Source organism: Amphibalanus amphitrite, unplaced genomic scaffold (assembly GCF_019059575.1).
Source record: "Amphibalanus amphitrite isolate SeventyFive unplaced genomic scaffold, NRLGWU_Aamphi_draft 000893F_arrow, whole genome shotgun sequence".
Taxonomy (NCBI): Eukaryota; Metazoa; Arthropoda; class Thecostraca; order Balanomorpha; family Balanidae; genus Amphibalanus; species Amphibalanus amphitrite.
Window position 1 is genome coordinate 116,523 of NW_024882387.1, and position 14,272 is coordinate 130,794.

General features: G+C 44.5%; 1 protein-coding gene across 1 annotated transcript; it reads left to right on the forward strand.

Moving 5' to 3' along the window:
* Nucleotides 1-8,443: 8,443 nt before the first annotated feature.
* Nucleotides 8,444-13,809, forward strand: LOC122367739 (pupal cuticle protein-like). The gene is made up of 3 exons (XM_043341098.1): nt 8,444-8,573; nt 10,807-10,916; nt 13,288-13,809. The coding sequence occupies exons 1-3, from the start codon at nt 8,565-8,567 to the stop codon at nt 13,469-13,471; spliced, it is 303 nt and encodes a 100-aa protein (XP_043197033.1). The 5' UTR covers nt 8,444-8,564; the 3' UTR covers nt 13,472-13,809.
* Nucleotides 13,810-14,272: the final 463 nt, after the last annotated feature.

A 14,272-nucleotide genomic window follows, 5' to 3' on the forward strand; every position in this document is an offset into this window, starting at 1 on the left:
CCCGATCCTAACGACCATCCTCTCCGATGACAGTATTGTGTCGAGGCTGGAAGCGTGCATCTTCTGGCTCAATCAAGCGGAAGAATGTTTCGAACGGATGATCTGGAGTGACGAGAAGTGGTTTGCGCTACAGCAAGCACCCACAGGAAGGATATAGTCTCCTGGTAGCCGAATAATCCACAGCAGTTGATTCCATACAAGAAGGCGCCCGGATCGTAGGTCATGGCCGGGCTCAGCCGAGCGGAGAAACGAGATCTCTTCGAGCACCTCCTGTAGACAAACGAAGTGTCACAACTGACTTCGGTTTATATTGCGTCAAATGTCCCACATTTCTCTTTCTAACGGTGTGCTATTTATGTGTTAAAATATGTAGGTATTATGTGCTTCTCCTGGGGGCTAAGTTTATGTCATTCTTTATTGATCACCATGTACATACGTCGCCCGGTGGGCGTCCAGTGCCTACATACCTACAGGCCATGTTTTGAGCGCGGTGATCCGCTCTCTCATGTATGCCATTATAAGCAAAACAACTTCGGTAGCCCGCGCCCCGTTGGAGTCTGCCAAGGCCCAAGCAACGTTGGGGAGCAGCCAAGCAAGCAACGTTTGGGAAGGGGCATTTTGCCCCCCCCCCCTCCTAAGATCTCGAGAACCACGCAATATAGCGACAAGCAGCAAACGGTGTTGGATAGCCCCAACAAATAACTACCTTGTCACCCAATTTAATTGACCTCGATCTAACCGATGACGTCACAGTTCAGGTCAAATGTCGAGTATTCACCGTTCACCGCCATTTAAAGAAATGTGTTGTAAAATCGAGTAAAAAGGCATCATATTATTGAAAATCATCGATATCAAATTGTCCATCAAACACATATTTTGCTATTTGAGGTCACTAATACCAGGTCAGGTCACAGAGGTCCAGTCACTGAATTTCACGATACGAAAGTGTCGTGTGATGCATGTTTACGTTCCATTTTACATGACAAATGCGATTATGTGGGTCAGGCAACCTTAACCCGGTAGGCGGTGGGCCTCCCGACCACCTTCCGCGCGGTGGGGGGGGGGGGGGGGGCGGACATTTTTTTGCCACCCCATATCTCCGAAACTACTGGACGGATCCGTAAAATTCAAACGGCGTTTGATAGCCCTGTCCATTATGGCCATTTTTCATTTCCAACTAAATGGTGTTGGTTATAAGACCATCAGGTACAGTTTAGGTCACTTTCTGGTGGAGGTCAGGTCGAGGTCAGGTAAAAAAATGTCAAGTTTCAAAGTTGATTGTTTTGCATAAAATGGGTATCAAACCGATGCAGGTACTGAAAGTTTGGTGACGATTGGCGCAGCGGTTCTGGAGATATATCGAGAAAAAACTAAAGGGGGGGGGGGCAAAAAATGCCCCTTCACCCCCACCGCCTGGAAGGTTAACCCGCGACCGCCTGGGGGGGGGGTCGGATCCGACCCCCCTCCGTTTTTCTTGAATAACTCATGAACCGCTTGCGCTATCAACTTGAAACTTCGCATACCTTCTCCCCCATGAATTTGACGTCTCCTGTGCAATTTTTAAGAAAAAAATTTTCAAAATTTTTTAGATATATCGATTTTAGTGATGTAACTACATGGCGTTTTCAGTCAAAAAATGGTAAATGTTTAAAAAATCGCCAAAAATCGAGGTTTTAAGCAAATTGCAAATTAAGGACATAAAAAGACGCAGCTCAACGTATTCTTCAAAATGGCTATCTCGGATTTTCCATAAAATGCGTTTTTCACCCCAAAAAATTCAAAAAACTGTATTTTTTGGAAAACAGCTAATAAAATCCAAAATTTTGAGAATTTCCAAAAACCGGAATATATGTTATAGAGCTCTATTAGAACATTAGATGTCCCAAATTTCAACTTTCTATCTTGATTTTTGACCCCCAAATTGTAAAAAATAGCTCCAACATGCATAGGGCATGGTGACGTCATAAGCATTTTCGCGAATTAGAGGCACTTCTGAACATCGCATCTGAAAACAAATGGCACCACTAGATTCCTGGGACAAAGCTCGTCTAGAAAAGTGCATTTTTATGTCAAAAATAAAAAGTTGAAAAATTGACTTTTTTTCTTAGCTCTCGTTTAGTTATGTATGGAATTAACGATTTTTTATGCTTTCAATGCACACTTATCACCAGCACAGTGACTTGGGGTCACATATAACCATTACCATCGGATTTGGCGTGAAAAATAAGCCATAAAACATGTGTCGCACGCCCATGTAGCAGAAAGTGAAAACCGTGACCTTTCGTGACCTGACCTGACCTTGACCCGTACTTAGTATGACCCCTATACGCACATGGTGCCTTCACTAGGTCTTTGAGGTCATTTGTGGTGAGTTTCGAGCAGCAGCTATCGATTCCGCTGTCCGTAAGCCTAATCATGCAAAACTCCTGAATTTGACCTTTGACCTGACCTTGACCCAAAAGTTGACCTCAATCTTAAAATCTTAAGAGTGCTTTGGCAAGGTCTCGTAGAGACCTTTCGAACGCCGCCTCGCGGGGCTCGATACGACCATTGGTTCTCGAGATAACAGGGGGGGTCGGATCCGACCCCCCCCCAGGCTGATGTGGGTACGGAAATAGCCCAGGCGGTGCCGGGTTAAGGACCAGTTTAGGTTATGATCTGGTGAAGGTGATGCCAAGGTCAGGTCAAGTTAGGTCATACTTCAAACTTGATAATTTTGCATAAAATGGGTATCAATTCGATGCAGCTCGTCACAGGGGGTCTAATGGTAGTCTTTGTTTTACGTTACGTGCTCCAGAATGACTAACAAATGAGTTCAGAAATTTGACTTCATCAATTTTGAACTGTTTTTTTTTCTCGCTATAACTTGGCCAAAGAGATCTAAATTTAGTTCTAAATTAGAAATTTAGATCTATCTAGATCTAAATTTGGTATGGAGATAGGAGAGTTTAGGGACTATCATATACATATATCCTTTTTTTTTAATTCGAAAACATGGGACTTTTCGCTTTTTATGAAACAAATTTTTTTATTTTTTATTTTTTGAGCTTGTAACAAAATTGTTAAAATCCGAAAAAGAAATTTTTGTAGCGCCGTTTTTCTTCTACACGACCACATAAAACTTTGACATTGCTTGTAAACTGTAGCAATTGTGAGCGTTTCAATATTTCATGTATGTTTTTTGCTCATTTTTGCTCAAACATGACCTCATTTTGACCTCAATAACTCCTGACCTAGGGTGACCTAACATTGAAATTTTGTGTGAAGGTGTCATATTGATGCCCGGGAAGGTACAGAAAATTTGGCGGCGCGATATTCAGGAAACACCACAGGGGGTGGGGGGCATATTGCCCCCCCCCCTGAAGCGAGTACGTCGTGTCGTGGCAGTAGTACATATACGTGAAATGCAATAAACTTCATGATTTATGGGATTAAATGTCTGATTCGGCAGACTTTTTGTTGATCAGTCGATTTGTCCCCGAGATAGGATAAAATCGTAGTGGCCGCACCGGCCGCTTACACTGCGATTTTTCCTCAAACTGGAATTAGATAAGTTCGCCTGGTCGCTCGTTAAATATTTTTTTTTTTAATTCAAATATTACTTTAAATATCAAATATTTTTTTCCGAATACAGCTTTAAAAGGCGCACCGACCGGGCTGGCAAATACCTGCCCCCCCCCCGTGATATCTCGAGAATGAAGCAACCTAGTGACAGGCGGTAAACGGCATGAGATACAGACGGACATGGTCTACAATTTTTATCCGAGTCATTTTCCGGTTAGCTAAAAATAACGTTACAGGGGTAAAAAACTCAAAACAGTGGCGCCAGAGATGAAGGGACCTTTTTCACAAATAGCTTTTCAAGTAATCAAGCTAGGTAGAAACTAATGGCACCATAGTGATCCTCCCGTCAATCCGCATCGAACTGTGTGTGTATTGAACTCGAAAGGTCAAGATCAAAGGATGACCTCAGGACAGGTCACGTAACCTCAAGGTCATTATGCATATCATTCGATGTGCCTTGACGATTTGAACACAGTGAGACCATTTGTGTGGCTGTATCTCTTTTTTTGTAAGGCATTATTGATAAAAACGCTTGGTCAGCTTTCATGACGTCACATAATCTTACAGTTGTCCGATAGCGAACAAGACATCAAGGTAGTCAAGGTTGATCATATACACAGTCATTCATGGTATAATTGGCCATTACGACGCGCTTCAGTGAACAAAATCAGGCAGTTGTTTTTTAACCCTCGCATGTGTGCGGCGTTTTCCAGCTTCTAATGTGTAGGGGGGGGGGGGGTCGGTTGGACCCCCCCCCTTGCCGTTTGGCCCCTGATCGAGCTAGAGCTTCGCGGAAAAAACGAGCGTGTTGCCCGTGACGAGAGGAAGCCGATGATACCCAATTTTAAGGTCCTAGGTCATTGGTTGACCTTCCAGGTCAGGTCAATGACCCAAAGTCGGGAAAATCGGGACCTGTTAGAAAGTCGTAAAGTGTGGCTGCTAAGGGGTTTTTCGGGGTGCTGATCACGAATATCGTGTTAGTTTTGATCACAGATGATGTCTTGAAGCATTTAGACCAGGTCGGGTCAGGTCAGGTCAGGTCAACCAGTAGGCGTCGTGACGGGTATTCGTAGTACGTGTCAACCGCCTCTGACAGCTTCGTAACATGTTACGAAGTCACCAAAACTACTTCGTAAATGTTCAAATGGTTGCTAAATTCGAATTCAGCTCCAAAAACTAGCCTAGAAACATGTAAAACTCGAAAAAGTGAACCGAGGTCACCCGAGGTCACCAAAGGTCAATGACCTGACCTGACCTTCAGGTGACCTTGACACACACTGGAGTAACATCAAATCACATGTTTGAACGTTTGAAACCACGAAAAGCTTGCAAACACGCGGCTAGTGCGAGCCGACATACGCGAAATCGCGATTCCGACCAAACATGGTCTCGGAAAAGAGGTCACAGGTCAAAGGTCATTTGGGTCAGGGTCATGAAATTTTCAGGGTAGGTGTAAAATTAATCAATGCGAGGGTACTGAAAGTTTCGTCGCGATCGGCCGCTTTTTACGCGAGTTATTCGCGAAAAACCATGGGGGGGGGGTCCATCCGACCCCCCCTACACATGCGAGGGTTAAATTGACTTAGTATAGGGAGGTCAAGAAATTGACCTGACCTCAGGTCATCGATTTCAAAATTCCGAGATGGACATATTGTAGCTAACAACGGCTTTATTACATCCTGCAACTTTTAATTAAAAGTTTCGGTCATATACTGTAGTTATGACACGGTGATAAAATTGCAAAAGAAGTGATCTGAAGTCGGGTCATTCAAAGTGACCTGCTGACCTTACCTTTAACGATAAGGGATTTAAACTTGCACACCATGTGTCAAATTGATGAGGGAATTGTCATACCAAATTCTACGGCACCATACGCGACGGTTTTTCCGCTATTCATGAAAAACATCAGGGGATGGGGTGGATAACCGCCCCCCCCCGCATCGGTGCGCGGATTAAACAGACATTTTGAAAGTGTTTTACTGAGCCACGCTTTTTTAAATAAGTTCCGGCTTTTTAAATAAAATTTATGCCTATAAAGTTGATTTAACCCTTTTTAAACGAAGCCTGAACTTCTATGACATTAGCTTTGTCCTTCTAATAATGGCCTATTGATAAACGTAGGTAAATCACTTATCAATAAGTTTGTACTCTGATAGGTCTTATAGTAGCAATAGTCCAGAGCACTCTGGCCTGGGGGTCCCTTTAAAGGAAATAGTTCACTTTTTAACATGGGTTTTGAACTGGAATAGCAGTTCCGTAGCCTGGGCTGAGACGAGCATAAATCAGGAGCTTTTACAGCCCAACGATCACCCTAGGCAAAGATATTCTATTTCTCGTCCCGAAAAAGGTGTCTTGCGTTGAGGATGTGTGCCTTGCATATATTCCAATCCAGTATGAAAAGAGCATGGGTACCGAAAATTCTTCAGAAACTAGAGAAATTATCTACGAGAACTCTAGAGAAATTCTCGTACTGATCAATAAGGACATTCAGCAGCAGCAGATCGCCCAAATGCCGGTGGCCGCGATAATTTCTCTAGTTTCTGAAGAATTTTCGGAACCCATGCTCTTTTCATACTGGATCGCCTGTGCCTTACAGAAACTGAAAAGTTCTTCTTATATCAAAATATAGAAAATAATCTTTTGTTATAAATAGGTTTTATTTTCTTTGCTGATTATTTTGAACATAAAAAATCATAAATCCATTGCAAAAAAAAATAATTTCGTGAAAGTGAACTATTTCCTTTAACTGACTCACCCCTACCACCCGGATCGGCATTACGTCACCAAGGCTGTCCTCGGGACTCGAACTCCCATCATCTGTAAACGTTTAGTATATATCATCCAATAGATGTCTATCTTTCCAGATCCATGACTGTCAATCAATATTTTTAGCGCCATTTTTAGCACCGACCCTCATGGTTCCCACACTTTTCAAGGCTGAAAAGTGTTTAAACGTCTGTGCGGTCGCCAGTCGATCTGTGTAGACGGATTACAGATGACATCCGGGAGCGATCGCCGCGCAGGCGCCCTCCATCGTTAGCAAGATAACGGGCCACAGGGATTGAACTAATCTAAATTTCAGGCTGTCCTAATTAAATTAACTAATTCGATAATGACGCATGTCTATTTTTTTGTCAAAAATGTGTATGTCAAACCTAGGCGCCCATTTCTGAAACGGATCTCACTGCTCCAAACACAAAAATCGGCCCATTCTGACCGACTTACGTTTGTTTTGTACGTTTGACGACAATAGCAGTTGACATTCAGCAGTCCCGTTGCGGGTTTATTGCGCTCAAACGGTGGCGGATGGACCGCAGGGCCGCCATGACCAGATGATACCGGTGACTGCCGACGAGAACCGTCCCGTTCCTCCGACTTCGGGGCGTGACTGTGAGTGGCTGTGTGACTGTGAGTGACTGTGTGACTGTGAGTGACTGTGTGACTGTGTGGTTGACTGTGGCTGTGTGCTTGTGACTGTGAGTGACTGTGTGAATGTGAGGGACTGTGTGATTGCGTGAGTAACTGTGTGACTGTGAGTGACTGTGTGAATGTGAGTGACTGTGTGACTGTGTGAGTAACTGTGGCTGTGTGCTTGTGATTGTGAGTGACTGTGAGTGGCTGTGTGACTGTGACTGTGTGACTGTGAGTGGCTGTGTGACTGTGTGACTATGTGACCATGTGAGTCATATCGCCGGAGCTCAGACCTATTGCTTCTCCAGTCCACACCGTATGGGGCCAAACCTGAACCATGTGGGGGGTGGGGGCCGGGTCCTCGGTGTCGTACTCTGCACCAGCGACACACTGCACCATCAACGTGAGCACCTCGGCGATCATATCGGCGTACTCCACGACCCGCAGGACTAAGAGGAAGTTCTCCACTCCGCGGCGGCCACTGCTGCTTGAAGAGCTAGCAGGATGAGCGGCGACACGGGGCTCGTCGAGGCGGCTCGGGCTCCTGCTTTGTCTCGTGCGGTTGGAACGGGCGGAGGTGTTTCCAGAGAGTTAGTAGCCGGTAGGGTGACCTGGGCCAGCAGAGTTCTGACCACGCCGACACGACAAGCTCCTCCAGCAGACGATAGTCCCACCAACTCAGATGGATGACCACGTCCCAACGACTGCTGCCCGGCTGCATAGAACTTTCCAACCAAATGCCGCTTTTTTGCTGCACCAGAGTCAACCTGTTGTTTGTACACATGGAAGCACAGACCATGCCAGTGCACTTTGCTCATGAAGGGCAATTCATCGTCATTAGTTGGTGGTATCCGAGTCTTACTTCATTCAGTAGGCTCTTATGTGCTCTTATGGAGTGTGCGCTGTCCAATTGTCCATCTATGAAAGCATAAATACCTACCTAACGTCATTTGGTCTGAGTTCAAGTGGTATAAGGTGCATTGGTGTTAAAACGATTTTTCATCGGCCAATGCATGATCTCATGAGCCGTCATTCATGTGCATCTATGCATATTATAATCTTTAATGAAATGCATATTAGCTTAGGTAATAGGTAATCCTACCAAAAATATACCTTATAGGTATCTGTGATGTAAGTGGGTCAAGATTGAGAAAAGCAAACTACAAGCTGGGATTTGCTATCGCATTTATTGAATTCCACGTTGAACATCATCTGTATATATGATCACGCTGCCAATCAAAACAATCAAAAATGCTATTGTGCTAATCTAAACAAAATAGAAGCCCATTGACCTGCATTTCACTCGGATGCCTGTTACATTTCGCATATCTCCGAGATCAAGCGCATTGTGATGTTACTTTTCATAACCGGCCGCTACAACTACAAGTATGTAGTTTCTGATCATCTATTTCATCCCGTCAGCCTCTGCAATGAGACGGCATCCCCCCCTCCCCACTGTGAGACATTGACGACACTGAGCGGCGATCGGTGACGGTTTGCGGACGCCAATATAAGGCCGGGACCGGTCGCGGCGGCACAGTAGCCAGTGAGGTCTGTCAGCAGCGCACCGTCCGAACACAGCAGTCACCATGAGAACGGTGAGACCAGGGGCCAGAGGGTGGTGCCGTGCTGGGCATTGGGGAACACGTCCATATACTTAGAGGATGTGCATCTGTGGTGGGAAACAAAGAATGACTGTGTGCTGCTAGTTAGTTGGAGAAACCATAGATGAAATAACAGTAGTGTTCATTTCAAACTCAATGGTGTTGGTTATAAGACCATCAGGAACGGTTTAGGTCACTTTCTGGTGGAGGTCAGGTCAAGGTCAGGTAAAAAAGGTCAAATTTTAAAGCTGATATTTTGCATAAAATGGGTATTGATTCGATGCAGCTCGTCACGGCGAGTCTAATGGTGGTCTGTGGTATTTGTTTTTCGCTACGCGGTCTAGAATTGCTAAAAATTGAGTTGAAAAATTTTACGTCATCATTTTTGAACAGTTTTACGCTCTAACTTGGCCAAAATAGAGCTATCGATCTAAAATTTGGTATATAAGTAGAAGTTGGTAAGGGCTATCACATCACATATAACATCACATATCACATCACATATAGTTATTATTTTTTTTTGCGAAAATCGAAAACTTTCTGAATCTCTTGGCAATTATGTTCAAAAATTTATATTTTTTTATTTTTTTGGTCAACCTTTTAGAAAATCAAAATTCCGAAATATCATTTTTTTTTTAGTCCTACTAGTTCTACACTTTTTATGTTTTAAACGTTTTTCGGTATCTTCAAAGCTATAGGCCTGACAGCTCTTCCTGCGAAACCTTTTTTGGTTCGAAGACGGCAGAACATGACGTCATTTTGACGTCAAAACATATCATAGCTTTTGGAAAAGTTTTTGGTCACAATGTGTAAAATTGATGCCCGGGAGAGTACTGAAAGTTTGGTGACGATCGGCGCAGCGGTTCTGGAGATATATTGCAAAGTCTGGAGGGGGGGGGGCAAAAAAAAAGTCCCACTCCCCACCGCCTTGTGCCGCCGTTAGTGCCTCGACCTGTTTATATTTGCATGTAAAACAATATTTGCAAACCTTGACCCTAGATTGGTGAAAATGTGAACAAACGACCTTTGAAAAGGTATCAATTGCCTGCTATGTGTCCTTATCCCTCTATCATTTCACGAGGTGCGTAAGCCAATAATGTCTAACTTGGGAACTTTTGGTTTAAAGTGACACCACGTGTCGCTTCGCGTCCAAAGAACCGAGTCAGAGGAAAGCGTAAAAACGAGCCCCTCCCTTTAGCCTCCAGGCGTTATGACCTGACCATGCTAATCTGGCGCAGGTCAAACTGAGATTTTTTTTGGTTTAGTAAAAAAAAACTTCAAATGTAATAAATGACAACCGTAAAGCGCAATGCCCGTATCAAACAGCATTTCTTTCCTCAAAAGTCAAAATTCGTCTAATGCAATGCTCCATTCATGTTAGGTGGCAGCGCTTGAATGTCTCGCATTTCTGAAAATGATGGGGGTAATAACCTTTCTGCCATTACCTGCCTAGAAACCACAACTAGCCGAATGAAAGCGGATGAGCCTTCTTTCCGCATCACAAGCCATGTGGCGTGCACATTGAGCTGCTTTGTTTGCCCCGCTGGACAATTAGCGTGAGTTGTCTTCAAAATTTATTGTAGTTTCCCCTGTCAGGGTGAGCTAATGCCTGATCAGAGAGAAATACGGTCTTTTGCGGATACATGACGCTTTATGTGTATAATCAGCAGAAGAAAACAACTGATGGTATTTATCCGAAACAAGAACATCTCATCTTCCGCTTCTCAAGTTATATGTGACCTCATAATATGTAGATTATTTTCGTGCAGTAGGTACCAGAGGCATTTCAGGTATTTGAACGTTGTGCTGAGCATTGTTAATAAGATTATTAGAAGGATGAAGAATAACCTGTTGCTCATTTCTATCAGAAATAGAAAAAATATATATTGGAAATAGAATATATATTGGTTTATTTTTTCTATTTCTGATAGAAATGAGCAACAGGTTATTCTTCATCCTTCTAATTACCAGAGGCATGTTACATTACGATTGCGCAGGCGTGCGCTACAGGCTTCACTGGATTGCCGTTTCAGACTGTTATCACTGACCGTGCTGCTGGCTCCATAGTCCAGACTGCTGTGCTGTAGACTGATCTGTGCTGCTGGCTTTAGACTGCTGTGCTGAGGACTGATCTGTGCTGCCAATTCCAGACTGCTGTGCTGAGGACTGATCTGTGCTGCCGCTCCAGACTGCTGTGCTGAGGACTGATCTGTGCTGTCGTTTTCAGACCATTCTGCTGTGTCTGGTGGTGATGGCCACCGCCCAGTCGGAGAGAGACGCCGAGATTCTCCGCAATGACTTCCAGATCGACCCGGAGGAGGGCACCTATCAGGCCGAGTGAGTTGACCTGACCTGATCTGATCTGACCTTACTCGACCTGACCCTCAGCAGGGCACCTTGTAGGCGACAGATTGAAAACAGAAGTCACAACGCACTGATCTAATCGGTACCTGTCTGGTAATTGGGGGCTGCGGGCCGGCACTATCACGGTATTGTGAGTTATGTAACATATGTTTGCCTTCCTATATGTAGATGAACTTGGCAGCACCGTGGGGAAAGCATTACCTTTGCTAGAATGAATGACTTCATCCTATTGTATCATTCCTGCATAAAGGGCTGAAGTATTTTATTTTGTTAAGCTAGATGGATTGGGGTGTAAGCACCGGCGTGTATCTGTATGCATGACATTTTTCTGTTGCCGATCTCGCAGCGGTGTCGAACCGTGCCGCCCCCGACGCGGCTGGTCAGGATGTACTAGCTCTCCTTGGGTTAGTGCCGCCGGCCTCCGGGCCATCGCCGGTAATGATTAATTGGGATTAGAGACCGCAACTCAAGGCTGGTGACGGGCTGCCAGTACCCTCGAGTGCAGCTTAATGACATGTCCAATGAGTCGAATGAAAGGTGTTGCAGCAAAAATGTTGTGTGCTGTTATAGAGGCTGCTGGCACGTTTTCTAAAATGAAGCGTAATAATCATGCCTGCTGCACTATAAACAAAAAAATTTATTGGTTTAAAATGCCAAATTTGTTATGATTCAGACCATTTCACGACTACATAGCTTGACAAGTACTACTGAGGATATTGCAGTCACATTTTGTTATAGCTTATCGTCGTTATTGGTGTGCACTCAGACATTCGAAGCATTCGTGACTCAAGGATCAGAAATGTGCAGTCAGTGCCTCGGCAGCCAGTCAACACTCAGCAGCATATCTATTATCAACAGTCAGTGCCTCGGCCCATAAAATTAGTCACGTTATATCTAAAACTGAACAGGATCCACATAGAACAAAGAATGTCATTAAAGACATCTAAAAATATGGGTTGATTTGTCATCAGTAAACTGAATGAGGCCTGTTTTTCGCAAATACCGGGTGGCCCAGAAAAAACGTTCCCAACTTTGAATCAATATTTCTCAGAAAGTGATAAAGTTGCAACACTGAAACTTCCAATAGTCAATGCGGCATATATTTTCAGTGAATGGTATGATTTTTATGTTATTCGATCAAATACTTTTTAAACGGTTCGTGTTTCTAGCATGCCATGTAAAATTTACTTTTTTGCTCAGATGTTTACTAAAAAATGTGAGTGAACGGGCCACTTCCATCTCGGCACCACGGCCTGCAGCCATGACTGCTACTGGCAACAGGTTTCATTGATGGTTCAGGCCTCAGGGTGACACATTCCGTCTAGCTTTTTTTCTTTATTCGGTCCATTTACTGTTTGATCTTCTTGAAGGAAGGGCGATGAGCAGTAACCCATGCACCGTGCCACTCCTTCTGCTCGAAACAGGACTTAGCGTTGAAACGAATGGCATCCATTAACACCATTTTGGCTCATTATTTGAATATTTGGCACCTAAGTGGGATAAAAAAATATTTAAAATAACAACATACGTGCTGGTTTCATTCACGTGGTCTATTTTTCTATTTTTTTTCTAACATGGTACGTCTAAGCCAATCATCACTTCCGTTCAACATCGGCAAAAAAAGCAAAAGCGTCTTACTCAATTCAACATAAGATTGTTGGCTTGAAAATGATGGTACAGTGTTACAATTTGGCATGCCAATGCGCAATGAAGTGATGCAAACTTGATGAAAATTTTGGCTCGTTATTTGCCCTCGAATTTGAGATATAGGCCTCCAAAGTTCGGAACGTTTTTTTTTTTTTGGGCCACCCGGTATATACCAAGGTTGCAGGAGATATTAGCCGTTTTGACGACGGCCATCTGGTACACATTTGGTGCACATCTGGTACAGATTAGGTGCAGATTTGGTCAAATCAGGTTCAGTGTGTCTCTTAGCAGCTATCAGCTAGGGTTGCACTAATTGCTGATATGCCTGCTTTGTCATAGAGAGCGTCATCGATTAAAACACTGAAATGCATTCATAAAATGAAGAAATTTGCTGTAAAATATATTGGGTGCAGATTTGGTCAAATCAGGTGCATTCGCCGGATAGCCCGTCGTGAAAACGGCTAGTATCTAGTAGTTATGTAGGTTATGTATACAGGGGTGCTTTACATAAACCTTTCCATCCCCCTTCAGTGAAAATCCATTTTTTGCAGTCTTGCATTGCAATGACGAGAACACAATTGATTGTAACAAAAAGAAATAGAGACCGTCTACATTTCGACACCAGAAAATTTAACCTGTATCAACCGATTTTGGAAAGCTGGAAGTGCTCGTCACCACTGTTATCCTATTGTTACAGTATGGAGACGTCGAACAACATTCGGATGCGGTCCAGCGGCATATCGTACAAAGGCGACCAGCCCGAGACGGGGTCTGTCTACGTCGAGGGCGAATCGTCCTGGATCACACCCGAGGGCAAGACGGTGCTGCTCAAATACACCAGCGACGAGGGCGGCTACGTGCCCGTGGTGTCCATCTCGTGATCCGGGGACCGGCCGTGGCGTCCATCTCGTGATCCGGGGTCCGACCGGGGTTTGAATCTCATGATCCGGGGACCGGCCGGGGTTTGAATCTCGTGATGGGGGACGGCGACCTCTGAGACCGTGGCGTCCATCTCGTGACCCGGGCGCGGACATCCGCTGCTCCCTGGAAGGCGTCTGGCCAGCCTTGCTCGCGTGATAGCCGAGGAGCCGACGCGGCGGTTTCCTGTTCGTAATCCCTGATGACGTCACACATGTGAATAAGACTATCGTATATCGGTGTGCCCACTGTTTTCGAAAATGGTGCATAACAAATATATTGAACTATTGTTTTATATGAATCCAAGCGTTTCTTTTATACACAATACAGTTTCGTTTCACACTTTTCAAGATTGGTAGTTGTTTTTAACCCGGCAGGCGGTGGGCCTCCCAGCCACCTTCCGCGCGGTGGGGGGGGGGGTATTTTTTGCCCCCCCCCCCCTCGTATCTCCGAAACTACTGCACGGATCCGGAACATTCAAACGGCGTTCGATAGCCCTGTCAAATTTGTGAAGGGAAACTAAATCTCATTGACCTCGGGGTCACCGATGACGTCACAGGTCAGGTCAAAGATAAAATGTTTCACCGTTCACGAGGGAAAGCGCTATAACACCGAGTAAAACGCATTTTGTCGAAAATCAGCGATAAGGCGTCAATTGTCTAGTACATATGTTGCTATTAGAGGTCACTGGTCATACCAGGTCAGGTCACAGGTCAGGTCACCAGAGGTCACCAAGGGTCACCACATGAGCCCAACTTTACTAA